At 37.1% G+C, this 23,877-nt stretch overlaps 1 protein-coding gene across 11 annotated transcripts in view; it reads left to right on the top strand.

The window, feature by feature from the left end:
- LOC120634427 (plasma membrane calcium-transporting ATPase 3) overlaps window positions 1-23,877 on the top strand; it is a 281,705-nt gene that overhangs the window by 174,210 nt on the left and 83,618 nt on the right. For 8 of the 11 annotated variants that reach the window (XM_039904955.1, XM_039904960.1, XM_039904959.1 and 5 more), the window contains one exon: window positions 3,627-3,831. In XM_039904955.1, coding sequence (XP_039760889.1) covers window positions 3,675-3,831 — 157 coding nt within the window. In that variant the 5' untranslated portion in view covers window positions 3,627-3,674. Of the gene's footprint in view, window positions 1-3,626; window positions 3,832-23,877 lie in introns of those variants that run through there. The other 3 variants (XM_039904957.1, XM_039904962.1, XM_039904961.1) reach the window with 1 other exon arrangement.

Raw genomic sequence — 23,877 nt, 5'->3', positions numbered from 1 at the left:
CTACGGCCACCTACTCGAATTTGAAAGGAAAATGGTTGGTAATGACGACGATGATTGCGGGAAGCGTGATGACATTACGCTTCGACCCACAGTAAACTCGAGGGAAACCGCGGGCACTGAGATAGGATATGATTATTATCAAGACCATAACCAACAATGGTGTCAATCATTAAAAATATATAAATAAAAAATTTTAGAAATCCCCGACTTTCAATATAGTCATGTCCTTATATTTGATACCAATATTGTCAAAGTTGTGCAAAAAAATTTAATTCGCCATTTTATTGTGGTGGCCATCTTGAATTTGAAATTGATCATATTGTATAGTATTCTACTAGTCAAGCCCATACTGAGGGAGTTGTGAATTATATCCGCATCCGCAGTGGCGTGCATAGAGGGTATGCACAGGGTATGCAGATGATATCAAATAAAGAAAATCTCCAGTACGAGTTATAAATACTTACGGGTAGGCTTTTTAAAACTCTTACAATGCCTATCCTTAAGTTTTTTATTACTCGTACTGCAGATTTTCTTCATTTTATATTATCTTCATAAACTATGCAATGTGCATACACTCTATGCACGCCACTGGTCATCCGCCATTTTGTGGCGGCGGCCATCTTGGACTTATTTTTATCAAACATAGTTAAGAACACTCCCGACTAATTCATGTTTCAAAATGAAATAGCACAAAATAGGTTTAACCGTTCGGGAAATACGATGTCACAGACAGACAAACAACACTCACATTGACATGCCATACTTATAACACCCCGTCGTTTTGCGTTTGGGGTTACAAAGAACATTTTCGCGTACCACACGCGGCGCAATTTAAAATCATATTCAAGATATTCAATGAACGTCAACTTATTCCTTCGCGAAGCGTCTTTTCGAAGATTTACGAGCCCTCCCTAATTGGATCGAGGAATAATGTCTTTGTGACTGGTAAACGGTGGCGCTGCTAAATAAATGATGTCGCTACTACCTCCGGAATTTCGTTTAAAGAATTCAGTGAGTTACGTTACATTTCGTAAAGTGATTCTTCGTGTTAGAACATTGTGAAGTGGCTAATACCAACCGACTTAGTCTGCTAAGCCAGTTTTTTTTTTTATTAACGATAGGCCAGCGCTTGACGACAATCATGTCCGTAGGCAAGCAATGATGAGTTCTAGGGTGGAAAACGCTTGCCTAGAAAAAGTCTATTCACTTTTAAGGTACACAAATTATACGTGGCAGGAAACACATAAGGATGCCACTGCTCACGGTGTCTCGCTATTCTGTGATAGAACTCTGTGTCTCTACTAATCCCGTGTAAGTCCCGCGTTCACTTTTTATATATTGGTATTTTCGGAGCTAATAAATTTGTGTCGTCCACTCCCATGCCTCTGAGAACGCGTTAAGAGATAGTTGCAGTTTCTTGCCGGCTTCTCGGTAGAATTTGCCTTCCGAACTTGGGCAACAGTTACAACAGACAGACAGACTTTCATATTTAAATTCAATATTTTTTTATATCTTAATTCAGCATGGAGGAAAAAAAACAAGAAACATTTAGGTACGGGGGCTGATTTTGTGTTACGGACTCTGGTTCTGCTATAAGTGAAACAAACTTTTTAATAACTAAGTAGTTCAGATGTAAAGTAATTTTGAATTTTGAGAACAATAACATTTTCTTAACCACTAATTAATGAACTATGTTCACTGTAAAAGTATAAAACTGCGTTACAGTGATCACGCACACAACTTATACACATAGTTATCTCACGTTCTTATTAACTACAACTGCGGCTGATTGGCACAGTGGGCAGCGACCCTGCTTTCTGTGTCCAAGGCCGTGGGTTCGATTCCATCCGATGGAAAATGTTAAGTGTAAAATGTTTTTCAGTGTCTGGGTGTTTATCTCTATATTATAAGTATATTTTCATCAGTCATCTTAGTACCTTTAGTTTACTTTGGGGCTAGATGGCGATGTGTGTATTGTCGTAGTATATTTATTTATTTAAAAAAAAACTTGACACTTAAAGATTGCTAAGCCATATAGGAGAAGGTGTAAATAGCCACTAACATTTTGTGACATAGAAAATCAGAGCATAATATGATGGCTAATAATACAATGAGCTAAATCCAAACGAACCTATATTAGTTTATTTTCACACACTCATCTGAGCATTTACAACAAAAAATAATATAAAAACCACTACTGTCACTGCACTACTGACAGTGGCTTCCTTTTCACATTTCTCTCGGACACTATGTGGGACGATACCGCTCTTATCTTCGTTAGATGTGACACTCCCGTCTATTTAATTATCGTGCCACGAAGCACGGTGAAATGCAGCCTTTGTGATATATATATATATATATATATATATATATTATATATATATATATATATATATATAGACTTTGCACACTGCGACATTTTCATACTCGTATTTAGTTGAAGCGCGATAAGCGTAACACTAACGAGCTGAGAACGCGACAGTCGCGACCTAGTTAGAAGAAGCGAAACGTGTAACCTGATATGTAGTCTACGGTAGCAAGCAGTTTTTTTTAATTTTATTTTATGAAGTTTTATTGCTTGGCAGTGTGCGTGACCTCTGTACTAGGATATCTCTGTAAAGGGATACAAACCTATTACCGCCGAATTATTATTATAATTCGACTGTTTTCATGGTGTTTTTAAAAAAAAACATAAACCTCAAAAAAAATTATATTCATTTGGTAAAGAAATACAATTTTTAGACTGCAAATGAAACCAAGCTTCGCCGTCTTAGATATCTTAAGGTGGTAAACATTATGTCCTATGAATAAACATTCTCTCGTAAATTTTGTTATTTGTCGTTTATGCTAAGTCGGCAGTAATAGCTCGATGTACTCGTAACAGTTTAGTGAACCCACTCCGTAATGGGCATCATACCAGAATTATCGCTTCGTGGAATATCTTTGCATGTAGGCACGTGGTAACGAGTTAGAAATACTATGAATTCCGCATATTTTGGACGCTTGCGCTTAACTTACGCCTAATGATAACGAATAATCTAAGTTATTAATATGATCGCACAATGGAAAAAAATTGTATCGGCGTGTGTGTTTTATCAACTACGAGCTGTCTCTCGCGATCTTAATACTGGTTTTTACAAGTCCGGTTGGAACTGTTTGCTTTCCTGGGATAAAAAAATAGCCCATGTTCCTCACTTGCCCATGACTTCTATCAAATTCCATGTAAGTTACACGCTAAATAACAATAATGGTATTAGCAAATTTATATGAAATGCCTACATTTGGCAACTTTATACAAATGTTATAATTTATGGCGTGTAAAATAATTGCTTCACGCTAATGCCAATGTGAGGTTTGTTTACCGAGAAACATATAACTTGGGCGATTTATGTGTATCTGCGGTATCAATTTACCGGTATTATTAGGAATTTCGCATACACTGACGCATTTCACGCAACAAAATTTTTATTTCCGTCAGAACTAAACAAAATGTATTAAAGAACTTAAAAAAAAAAAAGTTAATCTCATGTTTGTCTCATTTTTATAAATATAGAATATAGATGTATTGATGAGGTGATTGCTGTTACAATTTCACAATTTAACATTAGGACTGTTGTTTGTTCCAGATCTAGAGGGTAGGGCGTGGTGCGGGCGGCGGCCGCGAGCCCGGCACCATGGCTACGGTGGAAGGGCGGCCGGCGCAATATGGCGTCACCCTTCGGCAGCTGCGCGAGCTTATGGAAACTCGCGGCGCCGAGGGGATGGCCAAGATCAACGCGCTCGGTGGACCTCAGGACTTGTGCAAGAAGCTGTACACATCGCCCACAGATGGTGAGTACCCTTTCTATTACTCCGTATTGTGGACGCATTTCAGGAGGACTGCTGGGTCACGCTGCTGGTAGCGCCGCAAAAGACACAGGTCGTATTCCCCCACGGTGGGCGTCTTGGTATCACGATGTATGACGTCATTACTGACGTACCTCGGGCTCTTACGATCAGGCGAAGGCACTTGTTCTGCTGTGCTACTCTCTGATCAATATTGTGACGGTACCCACGTTAGCTAACTAGATGGCGGCAAAAGATCCTGCTACGCGCTATCGAAGTTTCAAAAAATAAGGACGGACATATAACTTCCAAGGATAAACGGATTGACCTCGGTCCCCAAGCCAGAGGAGATCGCAGAGGAACATTCCTATTGACGACAGCCATATAAACTTTAATATATTCAATTATCAGCAGAATCAGTTTTAAGTTGTCTTCAGTCTTTATAAATCCAGACTTGTCATCATGTTTGTCTGTCGACTGAAAGTAGAAGTTGTTTTTAGTAATATAATCTAAACTTATATAATCATAACTAAACCACTTCTTCATAATCGAAACCTTAGAAGTCGAACTCGTTGTATATTCACGAATGACCTAAAAATAAATTCTCTGTTCTTCACTTATTCACTTGAATGTAGGAATTCTGATAACTGGAACACTAAATGCAAAAGATATCGGGTAAGTCGTAAAGCTCATGTTAAAGTAACGTGTTGACCTATTACATGGCCTTCGCGTGACGATACCGTGTTTGTGTAAATAAACTTACGAAAATTGACTTGTTCGTTTATAACCCCAACAAGGTATTTGTACCAATATTTTCTACAATTGTACATTTTACCGCCTTCGAGGAGTTCGCTGACGTCATATACCCCTTAGAACGGTTTGGTTTTTATGTACTATGTGCCTTCACTGCCTTATCTAAATTCTTTTGATTCTATCTTAGTAGTCATCTCCGTTATATAACTAACTCCTGTATTATGTCATGCTTTAGTTTCTCTGGTATATGATGTGCATTGGCTGTAATTCAGTAAGCGTAAGAGTTGTTGAGTTACTGAAATTTGCGATCCAGAAAAAGATAGTTCTTTGATAAAAAGCATTCGGTACTGACTAACGAGGGTTTTGGTAATGCTTAGTTAAGTGGTGCATAAATTTCAAAGCATTTGGCATCTTTTCAAACACAATCTGCAAATATCCAATAAGGGCAGCGATCTCCTGAAAAAAAAATCGTCAGCATTTGTTTCTGGGTCAAGAACACACCACATCCATCTTACTTTTGACTGCTAGACTTTTGTTTGAATGGAGTAATTATTTAATGAAATAAATTAAGGATATCTAACCGACTCTTCTGTGATAATTCAATTATCCTTAACCTATTGGCGACATTCAGTAACTATGGGATTTGCACGTGGAACCGTTATCGACTATCTGAATATTTCAAACTTCAAACTAAAACGGACCAAATTTTATTTATTTTTAGTCTCAAATTCTACTGAGAGCGAGATAATTACAATTTACTGTGTAGCCAAATATTTCGCCTTCATCATCGTCATCATCATGTCAACCAATGGGCGTCCAATGTAAATAGGTCTTTTGTAGACGGTTCAAAATACCTCGGTGTTTCGACGCTTGGGTCCAGCGGCTCGCGATCCGTTTGGTGTCATTCGTCCACCTCGTCCGGGTCTACCATGATTTCGTTTACCAGTGCGAGATTCGAGCACCTTGGGACCCCAACGTCCGTCTGTTCTCTGAGCTATATACTACGCCCATTGCCACATTAATAAATTTTAATTAAATGTACATTACTTATTTCAACCTCGTGGCCGCATTACTTAGCCTTGCCCACAGGAATACTAAATCGATCACCGTGACCGTCAAAGTACTGTTACTTCATTAGTGATTCATTTCACGGCTCCGTCATAGATTTAAGTCGATAACCCTTGAAATGCTCCTTCGTATTACACCAATCAATATTTCTGCGTTCATCAAATAAATAACTTTTAATTACGAAAGTGTAGGTAGTACGCTCCATTTTTTTCTTACCTGTCTTATTATGCCATCAATCTTTTCATAACTATTTAGTGTAAAATATGTTTTTAAAATATAAAAAATACAATTGTAATAAACAAACACTATAAAAAGAGAATTTCTTTATATATTCTTTATCATTATTTTCTTATCAATTTAAAATAAATATTACACTAAAAAGAAACGAAAAGATGGTTCAGATTAAAAGACATGTAAAATGAAAATGACTTTTTCTGTCGTTGTAGGGAGTAGTCCAAATTCAGCTGCACGACTGACTAACTTTTCTAACAGTTTTATCAACTTTGATGGTGGCCACCGGTTATCCCCTTACAAATTATGCGATTAGTTGACAACTGTCGCTTATTTTGTTAGAAAACGACATCTTGTCCGAAAAGTAAATTGGTGCACATCATAAATGTTTAAAAGCTCTCCCTATAAATAATCTATTCTTATCCCTTAATCTATTTTTAACTTATCATGTAGAAGGATTTTTCTATTCGGTCTCAACAGCTTAATCAACGACTAAACCTGGTCGAACAAAATAGCGTGAAAATAAAAATGCTGAAATATTTGCCCGTCTAAATATGTTGACCTTTCACATTTTCAATTTCAATAGATATCTTTACACGCTTGGCACAAACTAGTCGTCTCTATAGGCTGGCTGGTGTTATCGGAAAATCGCAGTCACCGCGCGGAAAATGCTCGGAAAATGTAACGAACCGTATCGCTATAGACTGCGTGGCATTTATCGAGATCGCCTTTGTACCGAGCTACTAGACAAAGAAGCTTATGTCTATGTCAAAATTGTCAGAGTTGTTTAGCTATTCTTCACTAACGGACTGTAAAGACGGAAGGTGGTTTCGTTGCGTCTAGCGTTTGTATACCGATTTCAGCGCCTTTTTTTAATTCGGTGATGCTAGGCTCTTTCATAGGTCCTGTTTAATTTTCTATAACATTACTGAGATAGTATTTTAATTAATTTTTGTAAAAATATATTATAATTGTAGCACAATGGGACCTACCTATTTATTTACACAAAAATATTTAGATAGAATAGTATTAGTAGGGTACCATTACCACACATGTACAATATCCTAACATCATTTCACCCGATAGACGTACGAGTACATTGCTGGACGTAGGTCTCACAAGTGCAATATAAGGCCGAAAAATAAAAAAAATTAAAATCTTTCCTAAGTACAATGTTTTCAAAAGTTAAAGTAAAGTTTTAGAAAACAAATGTAGTAACAAGCAGCAAAAAGTGTATTATGTAGAATTTAGTGCCTTGTTATCGATAGCCTTAAAGCGTACGGTGATGTGCCTAAGTTCAAAGATTCGAAATAAGAACACCTGATGACTCTTGTAAGACTTTAATCAGCTCTTCAATAGCTCCAATCGTTGGTCAATCATATTCCAGAGTAGAAGGCGAGGTCATTAGGTTTCTTACTTGATCACTTGTTTCGCTTAGAAGTTGTATCGCCCGCTTTTATACCACTTATCTGAGGCCTAGCACCCTCTTTACTCGGAAATCATAAACAAAAGAAACGATCCAGAAACATTTCGAATTATAACTGTTCTCGGAATAACTCTTTTGTTTCATAGGTATTACGTATGTAACTAAATACCTAAACGTTACGTTGTGCGCAATTATAGACTTGAAGTGTCTACTAATAAGATTCTTTGTAGCAATATCTAAGCCTACGCTATTAAGGCAGAAAGAGCAAAAATAAAATTTGCTAGTTGCGAAGCTGAAGAGGCAATTGGCGGGCACATAGCTCGAAGAACTGGTGGACAATGGGGTCCCAAGGTACTGGAATGGTGACCCGCACGTAAACGTACCGTCGGCGTCCCACGAGGTAGACGGACGAAATCAAACGAGTTGCTGGGTGCCGCTGAAAACAAGCGGCCCAGGACCGTGGATTTTCAAACTCCCTACAAAAGCAGAATATGCAACAGTGTGCGTCTATCGATTGAAATAATAATGATGATTATGATTTTAAAAACGGTGTAACGGCGGCAAAACGATTTCACTGCTTTTAATCGTGTTTTCATCCCTAATGGATTTTCTTTCTTTATCTCCGGCATTAATTACCTTTCTTAAAATAGAGATTTTTATGGGAGCGGGCTCAGCATTAATGCCCGCGTAATTATCCGTGTTGCTCACACGTCGCTCATCAAAAAGCAATTAGCGACAGCTCAAATAGTCCGTGACTCAGTATTTATGAGGATACAATGTCAGACTACTTCGCCGGGTTAGGAGCTTTCACACAGTTGCACTTTGACGCGACCTGGTGCAGGCGTTTGAAAGACCCGTAGAACCGTACCGCTATACTACGCGTCGCTAGTCTAATGCGATACGTCCCGAGCATGTCGAGGACATCGGTGACGCGGATCTATAAGTTTATAAGCTTTCCCATAACCAAAAATTGCTTAGCGCGGCTTAAGAAGTTTAATATGTTATAATTTCCTTTGTTAATTTTAAAAATGTGAAAGATTATGTCTCCTTGGTTTGGCTACAATACCAATGCAAGCTATTCCTCATCCTCTATTTTTGAACTCTTTTCTTTTGTTTTGTACACGCATAGACGGAAACAAAGAATCAAGACTTTTCCACAAAAATAGTTAGAGCTGAAGAACCTTATATCCCGGAAAACCAATTTCCCGGTAAAAACATTTTTGTTTCCTATTAAAAAAAAAACTCAGCTAAGTATGTGGTGGGCTTCTTTTTAGACCAGGGCGCGTTTGGAACCCACGTAGCATATTTGAATAAAGAAATATTAGTCTTTAAAAATAAAAAAAAGTCGCTGGGAGAGCTACTTAAAATAAATCCGAAGTAAATAGCCCGCTTGAATAGCTGATCATTTATAACGAGCCTTGTGCAATTTAATTTTCGTGCTTTTGTAATTCCATGTCGTTATTCGTTACGAGAGGCTCGGGGGGTTGACGAACCCCGATCGATACGGAAAAGGTTCTAAACCTAAAGCGATGTGATACAATTTGAGGCTTTTTAATTACGAAAGTGGGCGGATGTGCTGGGCTATTACCATCTCGGCCCCGGTAAGGTACCATTTGGCGTATCTCGTAAACTTTTGTGAGTTTTTTATAAATATTTGATGGCAGCAGGCTTTGCTTTGCGGGATGCCGATGTTACACAATAATATCTGCGACTCGAACGAAGTTCATGGTGTATCATTGGAAAAAATAAAGCGCTAAAATCTTATCTTTTTTTCTATTAAGCTATGTGCCTTTTGCGTAATAAAAAATATCACTTGCTTCAACGGTGAAGGCAAACATCGTGAGGAAACCTCCATGCCAGAGAGTTCTACATTAAGTTCTCAAAGATGTGTGGAGTCCACCAATCCGCACAGGGCCAGCGTGGTGAACTATAGCCTTAACCCCTTCTCATAGTAGGAAGAGATCCGTGCCCTGTAGTTGGCCCGTAATGATCAACCCATTATGATGATGATTATAGTATACAAATAAAGGAATACGTAAAAAATAAAAAAGCTTGGGTGTGAATTATTGCTCTAACCAAGTTGCTTTTAAGTAGTTTTAAATGACAATGTGAGATGGTGATAACAAAACGAACACCCGGCTAAGTTTATTGTGGGCTTTCTAGTCCGGGGCGTTGTATTCTGTGCAGTTAAAGCTTTACTTTGTGTGCACAAACTTAGTTATCGCCATCATATCACTACAATGTACACATTTTTATGTAATGTTCGCATCAAAAGTGCCATCTATGGCACTTTTGATGCGAACATATTTGTATGAATAAATATTATATTTTGACTTATCGGTTACTCCTCAGTTTTGCTTAGATGACAGTTTCCTTTGAGATTTTATTGATGCCATACAAAAGAGCTATTAACTAAAGGTTTCCACTAACATGCTTACGTAAGTACATAGAAGTAACCCCATTTCTTAATCAGCTTCGATCAAACATGCAGCGTCTATCTGGGTCAAGTTCGGTGCTAAGGGATGTTAGGTTGGCTTCTTATTATATTTTCATTCTACAAGACGATTTTAAAAATATAACATGTGACCTCTGCCGACATTTTAAATTAAATTTTCAATACACTTGCCCGGATAGTGGTTTAAATTTTGCCGTTCTTATAAACTAGAGTATATATTATTTTTATTGTAAAATTGGTATTTAATTTATTGCCATGCACTTTTAGTAAACTACGGGTGGAATTTGTAATCATAAAATTACAGAATATGCCTACAAAGATTGTACCTAGTCTTCCTGGGCGTAGGTAATTTGTACAATATAAAATTGTTAAATTTAATTTAATTCTCATCACACACATAAACTAATAAACCAATGTTATGGAATCCTTTAAAATCATATAACGTGTTATATATTATTATTTCATGTGTTAATGGAATAATTTATTGTACCTAACTTATCCCTTTACTTCTCAATCTGTCGGTATTGAACCATGAATTGTAAACAGAAGTTATAGATTGAAATGTAAATATTGTAAAATAGTTTATAAGTTCACTTATGCCGCGTGAGTCACAGCGCAACTCTGGAATAATTAATACCAGGTTTCTATATTTAAATCAGCCGGTGTCGATCGGTGAGCATGCCTCTGTCAGCGTAAGGGGTTTTTGGGGAAATCCGTGAAGAACGAAGTAAAGCAAAGCCTAATTAGTTAAAAGTTATTAGCTAAAGAGGAATTAGTTTTTTCAATAGCTTATCAAAAGCCTAGCAACAGTCAGCTGCTAGGTTTAGCTTTAAATATTCGGTACTCGAATTTAATGTTTACTTGCTCAAACTCTCGGACCTTATTTTTGCTGGCGGAAATACGTTTTGAGTTAATTAGGACAAAAATACATTCATAAGCATGAAATGATGCAACTTCCCCAGACGACCAGCTCTGTCTACCAAAACTCCACTCCACAACTGTTAAAGAAAATGCTGGAAGCTGTATACATTAGATAAATGGCAAATATGGTGAAGACAACTCGCCAAATAAATATTATTACATTAACGGCCCTTTCCATAAATCGCTATAACGACGTCTATAAAGTTTATAACGATGGTCGTAATAAAAGATGATCCCTAATAAACTCGGGAAGTGATGCCCTTCAGACCTTTATACAAGAGAATTATTAAAACAAGAAATCCATTGTATAGGTACCCACAAATTATTTTAATTTCCGGCCTTACGTGGTTACAGCAGCAACTAAGTTGAGAATTTTACCATCAATTAAAAATCGTACCTAACTCCTATAGCTGCTTTAAGTTTACTATAACTGCTGTACACACCGGTTAACGTGATACTGTGGCTCGGTCTGATAAAATGGAAGGCATTCGGATCTTCTTCGTTTGGGCTAAACCAATCGGAAGTACATAGGGCCTCCAGTCCTCGAGGCCATGCGGCGTCGAGTTTATAAAAATAGGGTGGATAAAAATAAAGTATATTGTATCCTTGTTTGTTAAGAAAATCAAAGGCGCCTGAAGATTTTTACTATTTACCCAAACCTGACATTAGTATATATTTTGAGTTTAAAGGCAGCATAGGGGAGGGACTATTGACGATTCAGTCAGTCGCGTGCATAGAGGGTAGGTATGCACAGGGTATGCAGATGACATAAAATGAAGAGAATCACCAGTACGAATTATAAAACTTAAGGATAGTCATTGTAAGAGTTATAAAAAGCCTACCCTTAAGTATTTATAACTCGTACTGGAGCTTTTCTTCGTTTAATTTTATCTGCATACCATGTGCATACCCTCTATGCACGCCACGGGTACAAAGGAAACATCTTTTACAGTTAAAAAGCAAGTGATATTTAATTGCTTAAAGCGCGCGTAACTTAGAAAAGTTAGAGGTTTGAATCAAAAGCTGGGGTTTGAATCAAACCCCCGATAGTGAAGCCGCAGTCCTAAACTATCAGAAAAGTTAGAGGTGCGTGCTGGGGTTTGAATCAAACCCCCGATAGTGAAGCCGCAGTCCTAAAACTACAACCGTTCATCGTCTTTATTTTGTGTTTTGCTCAATCTTAATAACGCCAATTATAATGAGGTATTTCATATTGCACCCTAGTATGAAACCTTTTGCGTGCAAATACAACTGGTTTTACCGGTTTGTTTCAAGCCGATTTTTTTTAGCTATGAGGATTGTGTGGTTCAGTTCCGCACATCCAAGCGGTGATTTAGTTATTAAACGGATTTGTGACCAGCTATTCAAAATTTTCCTTTGTTTTTTCTCCGTGCCTCTGTGAGCAATGCAATCTGTCGGATTATGGTTACATAATTTACTTCCCCTCGCATTAAATACCAGCATATAACAGCTCTTCTTCTTTTATATTTTCACTTATACACTCATATCTTAACTTATCCACTCTTCGTCTATCTTGTACATTGGTATTTCGGGCGAGTACCTACTCTTCTTTTATCCGTCCATTTTGCCAGTTGCCACTTGAACGTTCATAAATAAACGTTCATTTTCCCATCTTGTGAGAGATGAAACCGGAGCCGGATGCTTCCAAACAACCAAGTCATTAAGCTCGCCGTCAAGCTGATAACTCCTACCTAGGACCTAGTTACCTGGCGATCGTTTACTTATCCGCCGCCGGTGATAGATCGTTCCTGTCAAGCGCTTACCACTAGTGTTGCCCAAATTCAGTCTTGGTCTTGCAGTCTTGGTCTTGTTCTTGCGTTTTTGCAAGACCAAGACCAAGAACAAGACCGCGTATTTTTAGCAAGACCAAGACCAAGACTGACCGTGCAAGACTTGAGCAAGAACAAGACATAGCCTGCAAGACTCTTGCGTCTTGCAGCTAGGACTTAGCGCTATTTCACGGAGTAGTTAGGTGTAACAGTTCGGTGTATAGGTAGGTACGCTTAGGAATTCTATGAGACGCAAAAAACTATATCAAAGAATATGAAAAACTGGACCTATGCGCATTACGACTAATACCATAAACATAGCGAATAAAAAAATATCTATTAAAATCAAACTGAGTGCATGCATAGTTATGTTTTAACCATCGGCACTTTGATAATGCGGCATCAAAGGTTTTGTACTTACTTCTCAAAGAAATTTGCCGCTTTTCGGAAGTACATGGTTATGATACACGCGCCGGCGGCTTCTTTTGAAATCTAAAACAATCGTTGCCGCCGCGCCGAAATCATAACATTTGACACTATTCATGCAAAATAATTTCGAATTTTAAGAGTACCTACAGGTGTTCCAAAGAATAAATAAGTTTCAGAGTGCTTAGAATGAAAATGAATACATTATACTGATCACGCAAGTAGTATTATGATTAGGATAAAATGGTGAGGATAGGTAGTAGATGTCATAATAATTCATTCTAGTAAGTAATTATAATATTGATTACTTATATGGTTTTAAACTAATTACTTAGGTACTATTATTGTACATTTAGTCATTATATTTCTTAAGTTTTTACAAGAAAAAATAGCAAAAAAGTGTTCGAATATCTCTGAGAGAGATGATGAGAGTAAGTATTTACTAGCTGTGCCCGCGACTTCGTCCACGAGGAATAGTAACTTTGGAGGTATAGTGACGTTCAGGATTTATTTATTTATTTTAAAACTTCTGTCATCAAACATACAAACGAACTCTTCAGCTTTATTCAAATAAATGATAAATCGTAAAACTCTTTTATTAAATTTCTTATAAGTTGAGGGTTCAATCTCTTTCTAGACAGATAAGTATTGTTCTTTAAAATACAGTCAAGTTATTGTAATTAATTTGTTTTTTTACATGTTTTAGCAAATGTAAGCTTATAAATCATAAATGTTTATTAAGAAACAGTTACTTCCATGGAAAACGACATATAGGTCAGTTGATTTTTCGAATTTCTTATCAAATCTTCAGTTATTTATTAATCTGCTTGATCTTTACTATGGCTATGTTAATTCAAGCTCACAATGTTCCAATTCTAATACATTTTTCTAAGATTTAAAGTAAACTTTAATAAATAGTAATAGACTAATAGGTAATTGCAAGACTTGCAAGACTCTTGCTGCAAGACCAAGACCAAGACCAAGACTGGGAGCGCAAGACCAAGACCAAGACCAAGACCAGGTGTATTGGCGCAAGACCAAGACCAAGACTGGCTAAGTCTCGTCTTGTTCTTGCATTTGGGCAACACTACTTACCACAGTGTTCAGTGCAAACGAAAAATGATGTCTTACTCTCAAGCGAAGTAACGTCTTTATCTCGCGCAAACTATCTTATAACTCATACTTTTTGATGCGAAACATCTATTACCTTGGGAGTAATACCAACGCTTATGCCGTCACGCCAAACGGTATGACGCTTTCTCACGCCTTTATACCCCATCCAAGAATAACATTCTTTACTTCTTTTTTCTGTATTCATATTCTATCACCATTATTATTATTGGAGTACTTAATAAGAAGAATAAATTACTAAATTTCGTTAATTAAATACAATTTTAAGGAATTAATAAAAAAACTTCAATTGTCCATCACAAAAATTATATAATACATCGAATACAATTACGCGCCCGCTACATAGCGTTCTCTTCCAGGTAATTTAATTAATGAAACTGTATTTTTTTCTTTTTTCTTATTCAATTGGTCTTTGATTAATTATTATAAATTCTTCGGTCTACCAGATATCGATACCGCACTGAGCATCCTCAGATGTTTACTTCACAACGTACAATCGCAAATTACCAGAAAAATTTACCCCCACCCAAGAAGCTTTTGTAAGAATTAGCAATAAATAAACTAACAATAAGATTTTTGCATTATAATATTACTGCAGCATATTATTAAATTCAAACAACACATTAGGTACATGCCAAAGTACTTGGTTCAAATTGAAAGATTGACGAATTTGTATTTTTGTTATATTGCCTTTACGTTTTGACGACCAGAGGACAGAAAAATCAAAATAACGCCACTGGTTTGGGGCCATCCATAAAGTACGTCACACGAATTTTAGGACTTTTGAACCCCTCCCCCCGTCCTTGTCACAGGTTGTCACATATTTATAACCCCCCCCTCCTGATGTGACGTCACACATTTTTAAAATTTATGTATGTATTTAAAAATAATCGAGAGAAAACAGCTATTTTCATTTTTTACTTATTTTTATTAAATAATAATCTAATAAAATCAAAATTTTTAATTCACATCCAAACTTTGCATTTTAGTATTTTAAATTTTAACATGTGACGTCACAAAAGTATTGACCCCCCCATGTCACACGATGTCACACTTCGGTGATACCCTCCCTCCCCATTAACGTGTAACGTACTTTATGGATGACTTGAAATTAACAATACTCTACTCTAATGCATGATCTTTATAAATTGAGGAAGTAAGTCCTCAAAGAACAACAAACAGCAAATCACAACCAATGATTGCACTGTGTTTAGTAAACAGTACAATTCACTATCATTAAGTATAGCTAAACAGCATATTGCACGGTTTTTTATTGTAGTGCCTGTGTTGTTTATTTGTTCTTGAAGTAATGGGTAATTATTATCTTCTATGCAGCTAATATAGTATTATAAGGCGGCAAAGTTTGTTTAATGTTTAAACGCATTTATCAAAGACTAGCAGTCCGATTTCAAAACGAAAAATTGTACTGTTTGATAGCTTAGGATGTTTAAACATAACTATATTAAATCACATATACGATCCGATGTTAATGAAGGAAATTTAAATTTGAGAATAAAATAAAATAATAACGGTTTCGTTCGTAAAAAAAATGTTCACCATAAGAGATGTTCACAATAAATACCATTAGCGGGGTAACGAGTGATTTCCTTATAAGTACGAAAACTGGGTTGATTGACCGTTCGAGTTCGAAATCGCACTTAGCGGCTAGATGGGGATCGCAGGCTTGCGTTCTTTAACATATGCAGGCAGCATTGGAAAAGTGCAAGAAACCAATTAAAGATCGCTTTGATATAAAATAGCGCTCCTAAATGTTATAGATAGTCTACGCTAGAGTAGGTATTAGGAATGATTTTGTTTTTCTGAATGTGGTGCGTGTGGTGTACAAATAAAGAGTATTAATAAAATAAATTAAAAAATATTTCTTAACTGGTTTCCAAGGCATCTACAAACCAATAGCTTACGACCCCTAGCTAAAGTGGGTGTGGTAACACGAAGTGGAGCTAGTGCATTTAATACATCGTGCGAATCCTTCGTTCGATGCCGTCACGTCTCAAATTATACGGACCTTGTGGTATAATTGAAATAAGTCGGACACGACCGGAGTGAAATGTGATATGGCCACGATGTGATCAGATTAACGTAGTCTACGCCATACCTTGAAACGTGGTCGCTAACCTATTCATCAGAAAGCTCAGAATCACTCGGCGGACTATGTAGGGACTTAAGAACTGTGTATAATTATTTATTCACCGATGTATTGATCACCAGGTAGATCAGCATTCACTTGTCAAAACCCCTACTCTTCCCGCATTACCTAAAAATGGGAATATAACGAAGAGCGGGCAGCAGAGTTACGTGTGCTACTATTACGATCTATCAGCGCAGCATGGTGATTATGGGCAAACCGTCGCGTTGGGAGAGGCTTTAAGTCCAAGAGTGTTATAGAGCTGTAACCCACCACGCTGCTTTTTTGTGGATGCTATTGGTTATTTATTCTATTATTATCAGTTAATCAAAGCTAAGGGGCAATTATTATAGTAAAGTTACAATCATTGCTAAGCTGTATGGTAAAAAATATATTATCTTACATAAAAATGTAAACTCTATAAGTTGTTTAAATGTTTATTTATTTAACAAATAATTAATAATGAACATAAACAGACATAAATTACACTTACGAGTATAATTTATACAGAACCCTTGCCGAGTTGTAATTAAAATTTAATTGAACGAAATCCTCGTTTCGGACCTTCACTGTACCTACCCACCCTTTAGTGATTACAGACGTTATACAATTTAATATTTCTAACTAGATTTGTTATAATGTTTTGTATAGAGGTGGACGACCGGGATCTGGGTTCGAGTCCCAGGGCAAATATTTCTTAGGTACGTTCCCAGCAGTCAGCCATAAATAGATTTATGGTGATGGTTTTGATTCGAATTTTATACCTATTTTAACTACAGAATAAGATTGCAATCATACAAAAGTCATGCCACAGTTTAGTGTGCGTGTGTGTATGTTTGTGTGTGTGTGTGTGTGTGTGTGTGTGTGTGTGTGCGCGCGGATGAACAAATTTTGATTTGTTTTTTTGTTTCAAAGGAACGACTAATAAGTCGGGAGTGGTCTTAGCTATGTTTCAATCAGTCTTCATCACAGATATGTTTTAACATCAGTTATATTGTCATCATAAAAGTCTCTTGTGTCGAAACATGACCACATCCATCCGTGATCCACAAACTGTTCAAATAATAGGTCATATAATAATCGCACAGACTATTATTTTTTCACAATATATTGTGCGTCACAATAGTATATTAAATTTCAAGAGAAAGTTTGCAAACAGTTATAAGATTCAACTAATTTATTCGCTTTTATGTTTATTCAAATGAATCATCCCATGTTTGATTCCTAAGCGCACAAATTCGAGTGCAGAGTCGCGTTCCAAGTCCCTTGTAATTGTAAAAGCTTCATCTAGATCGAGTAATGGCGAAGCGGTAATAAAACTAGAGTGGTTGCGTTATGCATAGGTTGCATCGATTACCAGCTAATGCGATTTGCCTAGATGCTTTATCTGGTTCTATTCCGGTTGAGTCTACTCGATGGCTCAGTTCCCTTGAGTTTAAGCTCCGATGCCATTTGTGTAAGCTGAATTAATTTTACAATTTTAGGGTACTTCATAGCGATTCTTTGTCTGAATTCGTTTTTATAAGGCTAATTTATTTCTTTGATTTGTAGGGCTGAGTATTCTCATACTAATTTTAGACAACTTTCAATTTCTTTATGCTGAATTATTATCTTCTTTCTAGTGCACAACTTAGAATTGCCGCCAAAATCCGCCTCTGTACTGATTCGTTTCTCGCCACTCTAAAATCGTGGAATATTTTTATTCTTCAATTGTAGGTATATATTATCAGATTTCAGATTGCTTTTCGCTACAGATCGTAATTGTTACCTCAAAATAGTGATAGCATTTGAGGTAAAATAACTTGGTTAGTCGCCCACATCAACGCCTGCTAGTGCATTACTGCATCTCTAACTTGTTACAATAAAATAGAAGATATTCTGCACATATTTTATTCCTAAGTCTTTAACTGGTCTTGCTTAAATAATCAAACCAAATCAAGGGGATTGGTGATAATCAATCAAAAAAAAATCAGGGCAAAACATATTATCCTTAAGTTTATCGCTCTTATCAATAATTAATCTATAAACTGATTAAATTATTTTTCTTATCCTCAGTTCATTTTTCATTAGTCTGAAATACAATACTATCGATACCAATATTGTAAAAATGAGGAGTTTGTATGTTTGATCGCGCTAATATCAGGAATATCTGGTTCGAATTGGAAAAATCTTTTTGTGTTGGATAATCCATTTTTCGAGGAAGGCTATCCATAAATTATATAAAGTCACGCTACGACCAGCAGTCATAACCTAGTGGCTAGGTCTTCGACTTAACTTTCGGGGGCCAAGTTTAAATCCCAGCATGCTCCTCTAACGTTACTAAGTTTGTGTATTTTAAGTAATTAGAATGAACTTGCTTTAACTGTACAGGAAAACATCGTGAGTAATCCTGTAAGCCTGAGAGTTCTCCATAATGTTCTCAAGGGAGTGTCGAGTCCCCAATTCGCACTAGTGTGGAAGAATACGTACTAGACCTTTCTCATTCTGAGAGGGAGACCCGTGCTCTGTAGTGGGCCGGTAATGGGTTATAAAGATGATTCTACGACCAAACGGAGTAGATCGTCAATGAGAAATCTTGCAAAAACGGAAAAAAACCTTTTTTAAAACTGCGATACATGCGATGCGTAATCGCTCAAAATTACCCCAAACGACGAAATTATTCCTTTTCAAAAGTTGAAAAAAAAATACTACTACAGTATATACCTATTCTATCTTTTAAAGTTGTTTTATACGCTCACAAAGTCGCGGGGGACCGCTGGTTCTCTATATGAGATACAATACAATAAATAATACCATGATACAAACTATAATTTTTACTCTTGCTCAGTTAAAAAAACATCTTTATTCTAAATTCTAACTTCTAATTGTTCTACGTAAAAGTTCTACTTATGTTCTCACATATCCACTTGTATTGGATGGATATTGTTAATAAGGGTATTCCCTTATTTACATTATCTGTCAATAATATGTGTTTTATATATATTCTAAAGTTCCATAATTATGTTATAAGTTTGCTGTCAATTTTAATGTATTTCGTTAGATTTATTAGCGGCTACTTAATTGGTGTATGTGTTATTTTCTTTGTACTAATTTTAAGTATTAAGTATACTGTTTGGGCCTTAATAAATAAAAAAAAATTAAAAAAAAAAAAATAATACCGTGTATGTCAACAACACAATGTACAATATTATCTAATTTATTCCGCTTCGCGTTATCATCTAGTTGCAGATCATGATAATATGCAACGTGTTATTCAATTGGACAAACATAATCTATTAACATAAGGATATTAATACGTACGGCCTCAATTTATACCTTAGAATTTAATATTCATATTCTAAGCGGATCCAACGTAAGACTACCGGTATAATTAGATACAAAAAAATAATCTCTCTTTAGTCGGTTCCTCATGACTGATCGTGGTCATTGCTATGGCGAGTAATCTTGTCATATATGATCTCTCTCCATCGGGTTCTGTATTTGACCATTTGTATTGCCTTATAGAAGGTACGGGCACCAGTTTCTCTTAGTTGATCTGACCACCGGGTTGGAGATCTGCCACGGGGACGTTTGCCTTCTACATTTCCAACCACTATCAACATTTCAATACTCTCATTTCCGCGTCTTGTGATATGTCCAAAATAACTAAGGATGCGCTGAAGGATGGTAGAAAAATATTACGTAAAATAAATATATAATTGGAGTAGTGGTGGAGCTTTTTGTGATCTTGGGAGAGCTTGCCGTTAGTTACTGCTTATTTCTGCCGCTAAGCAGCATTGTTGCAATGCTGTGTTCCGGTATGAAGGGCGTGCTTTACGGTATAATTACAGGACGCGTTCCTTTCATGCCCGGCTAAGTTGTGACCTTTTTATAAACGTCGATTTTCCAGTCACCATGAGATAGACCATTTGCTTCGCCATTTATATAAAACCAAATGTATGCAGAAAAAAGGTATAAAGGTTAAGGGTAATGCTTTCAAATTAAAAAAAAAATCATTTCATCTATCCGAAAATACGATGGCACAGACCGACACTTCAAACTTTTAACCTTGTCTTTTTAGCGTCGGGGGTTTCCTAAGCTGTCGATGTTAAAAAAAACACTGTGCATATAATATTAGATCAATTTTATCTCTGACAATTTTCTTTCAGTTTCACTATACGCGCTAAATTACGAGCAGGTACGTTTCATCTATCTAATCTTAGTTCCACAGCGTTTTTGTGCGTTCAACATCGTACTCGTCGATAATCCACTTGACATTCGTGTCAGTACAAACAGAGCCGGCTGGGAATAGCATCGCTGCGATCGAAGGTCGGCCGAGGACGTCGCATTGCCGATCCTTGTCTTGATATGACCTAGTTGGTGTATATTTCTATCTGATTAATATAATCATAAATCGATTATTCCGTACTATAATAAGACTCTTTGACGTTTGTCATTTCGTTGCACAATCTTGTACTCGTAAATTCGGGTCGGAAGGTTGTGCTAATAGCCCACTGGTAAAGGTTCCCTTTCAAAGGGAACGAGTTTGATCCCCGGCACGTACCTCGTAACATTTCGGTGTTTTATTAAGATTGTAAAGAAGCATGCGTGCCTGAGAGCTATCCATAATGATCTCAAGTGCGTGTGAAGTCTAACAATCCGCACTTGGCTTGGTGGACTACGGCCTAAACCTTTCTAATTCACTGAGGTAGACCCGTGCCTTGTATTGAGCCGTAATGGATGCATGATGATGATGATGGTGAAATTCAGGTCAAGTTGTGTACCTATATAGTTTTTGTTCGATTTTAAATCGGGACAGTAAGTCTTCTTTGATTGGTCTCTGATACAAATAATTTAGCTGTGTCGTAGTATTTAAATAATGTTTATGTGCATAATTGACGGCCGATTGGCGCAGTGGGCAGCGACCCTGCTTTCTGAGTCCAAGGCTGTGGGTTCGATTCCGACAACTGGAAAATGTTTGTGTGAAGAACATTAATGTTTTCCAGTGTCTGGATGTTTATATGCATATTCTAAGTATTTATGTATATTATTTATAAAAATATTCATCAGTTATCTTAGTACCCATGACACAAGCTACGCTTACTTTGGGACTAGATGGCGATGTGTGTATTGTCGTTGTATATTTATTTATTTATTATTTAAGTTGAAAAATCATCTTGAGGAGAAATTTTCGGTTTGTGACAGTGCTAGTCCGAGGAAGTGCTACTGCCATGCCGGAACTGCTGTGGTACGGCCCGAAGGATGTGGCTGCCGGTGTATTTATAGACACATGAGGCTTAACACCTACGCTTATAGGTTGATGGACTCGGGGCGGCCATTTTTAGGACGTTTTTCTTACATGACCTCCGTCATTGATTTAATGTTTTACTCTGACCTGCGTAGTATTGCTCTGTTTAAGTTTAGGTTTTTTTAACACAAGGCTTCTAACGCGTGGATATAAGTACACACACTACGCGTGCACATAAGTGTTTTTTGGACAATAAAGTAAGCGATGGTACACAACACTACTATAACTACTACTACAGTCTAATGATCCAGTTATGTAGGTCCAATTTTGAGAAAGAGGTGAACCGCGGAATCCAACTTGGATGGGCAGCGTTCGGGAAACTTCGGGATCCAAAATCCCTCAGTGCCTGAAGACCAAAGTCTTCGAACAGTGCGTGTTGCCAGTGATGACTTCCGGATCCGGATCAAATCAGAAATGAGGAGATCCGTAGAAGTACCAGAGTTACCGACATAGCTCAGAGAGTTAAGCTGAAGTGGAAATGGGCGGGGCACATAGCTCGGAGAACCGATGGACGTTGGGGTTCCAAGGTTTTGGAATGGCGACCCCGCACAGGTAAACGCAGTGTTGGTCGGCCCCCAACAAGGTGGACAGACGACATCAAACGAGTCGATGGGAGACGCTGGAAGCAAGCGGCCCAGGACCGTGGATTTTGGAACTCTCTAGAAAAGACCTTAGTCCAGCAGTGGACTTCAATCGGTTGAAGTGATGATGATGATGATGACAGTCTACTGCGATCACCAACGCGTCTGCGATTGTGGACAAATCCTCCCGTTGGGAAAGGCCTTTAGTCCAGCTGTGGACTGTTATTGGTTATTGGTTGTTTATGATGATAATGACACTATAATATAAAATTTCATTGGCTCTTCAGACATCTCAATTTCCAGCACCAAGTTAGCTTGCCATCCGATATGCTGGCACGCCTTTAGACGCTCTGAAAACAGCGCCATTGCAACAAAAAGTATTTTTATCTATAAAGAATCAACTTTGATCTGGGTAGGTATGCCAGGAGCGTGTAGACGGAGTGCACTCGATCAACCTCGATAAAGGTTGACGTCTAGTGCTTTGTGAATAGACCTCTCTGTTACGAGAACACACATACCTACTTAACGCTGATTGATAGCTCTGGCACATAGATTATTAAAGTTAGGACTCTCGATCGATCATCATCTTCATCATCCACAGCCTATTTACGACCCACTGCTGGGCACAGACCTCTTATCTCATAGGAGGTACGGTTTTAAACACAGATGCACCGACTATTATATAACGACGGCCGATTGGCACAGAGGGCAACGACCCTGCTGTCTAAATCCTAGGCCGTGGATTTGATTCCCACAAATTCCCACACAAATATTGATCAATCATCTTTGTTCCCATAACACAAGCTACGCTTACTTTGGGCTAGATGACGAAATTTGAATTGTCGAAGTATTTTATATTTATTTAATATTATTATTACAAGTTAGTGATAATAACGAGGGTCGACTGTTTATGATGCTTTCGGACGCACGGGGGTTTCCTAACTCTGGGCTGGTAGGTACCTACTGTAAATTCTGCAAATTCTAGTTCTGTAAATTTCTAAGAAGATCATTGTAATGTAAACAATGTATGCCACACAAATCCACTAACATGACTTAGACATATTTTCACTTATTTCATATTTCACTTCTCTCACTACAATTATTAGAAAAACAAAATCCCATTTCAATTGATTGTCAAAAACCCATTTATATTTTAACCCACATTTCTTTATATTTCTGAAGTATTTGTAAATAGGAAACTTTCAACATACTTTAAACCTACTTAGAATTCTATGACTAAGGCGAACGTTGGAAATGCGATCATTTTTCAATGTAGGACTTCAATCGATGTTGCCTTTTGTCGACATTCCGTAAAATTGTGAGGGTGACCTTTTTTGTTTATTCCACTGCAAGTTAGCTTTTAACTGCAATCTCAACTGATGTTGTCATTAGACCCCGAATTCAATTTGGACCATTTTCTAATAAACCTCTTTAGAACAACAAAAGCAGTCAAATTTGTCTGTAATTAGAAAGAAATAAAGAAAGTAAAAAAAATACATTGATTCATGATAAGTGTCACAAACAGTAGGTACATCTTATATTAAAATAGTAACAGAATGTATGTGTGTAACACCAACAGAAAGGGTGTACAACTCAGCATTTGCCGTGCATTTTAGGTACATGCATGCCGCTGATTTTTAGCCGAGACCCGAGTGACGTTATAGCAAATTAAATAGATAAAAAAAAATCAATGACGTAGTTATGCCCGAACATACTTTGAAAAGGAAGCGAATTGATAATCTCCTGTTTGAAGGAAGTCTGTTAAAGAGATTTATTAGGTAAAAATTTAAACTTAAACGTAAAACTTAAGTGCCACTAGGTAATTGAAATAAGTAAG

The sequence above is a fragment of the Pararge aegeria genome, chromosome 24 (genome assembly GCF_905163445.1).
Source record: "Pararge aegeria chromosome 24, ilParAegt1.1, whole genome shotgun sequence".
Classification (NCBI taxonomy): domain Eukaryota; kingdom Metazoa; phylum Arthropoda; class Insecta; order Lepidoptera; family Nymphalidae; genus Pararge; species Pararge aegeria.
Note: the sequence above shows the minus strand (reverse complement) of the source record. Positions and strands in the feature narration are given on the sequence as shown.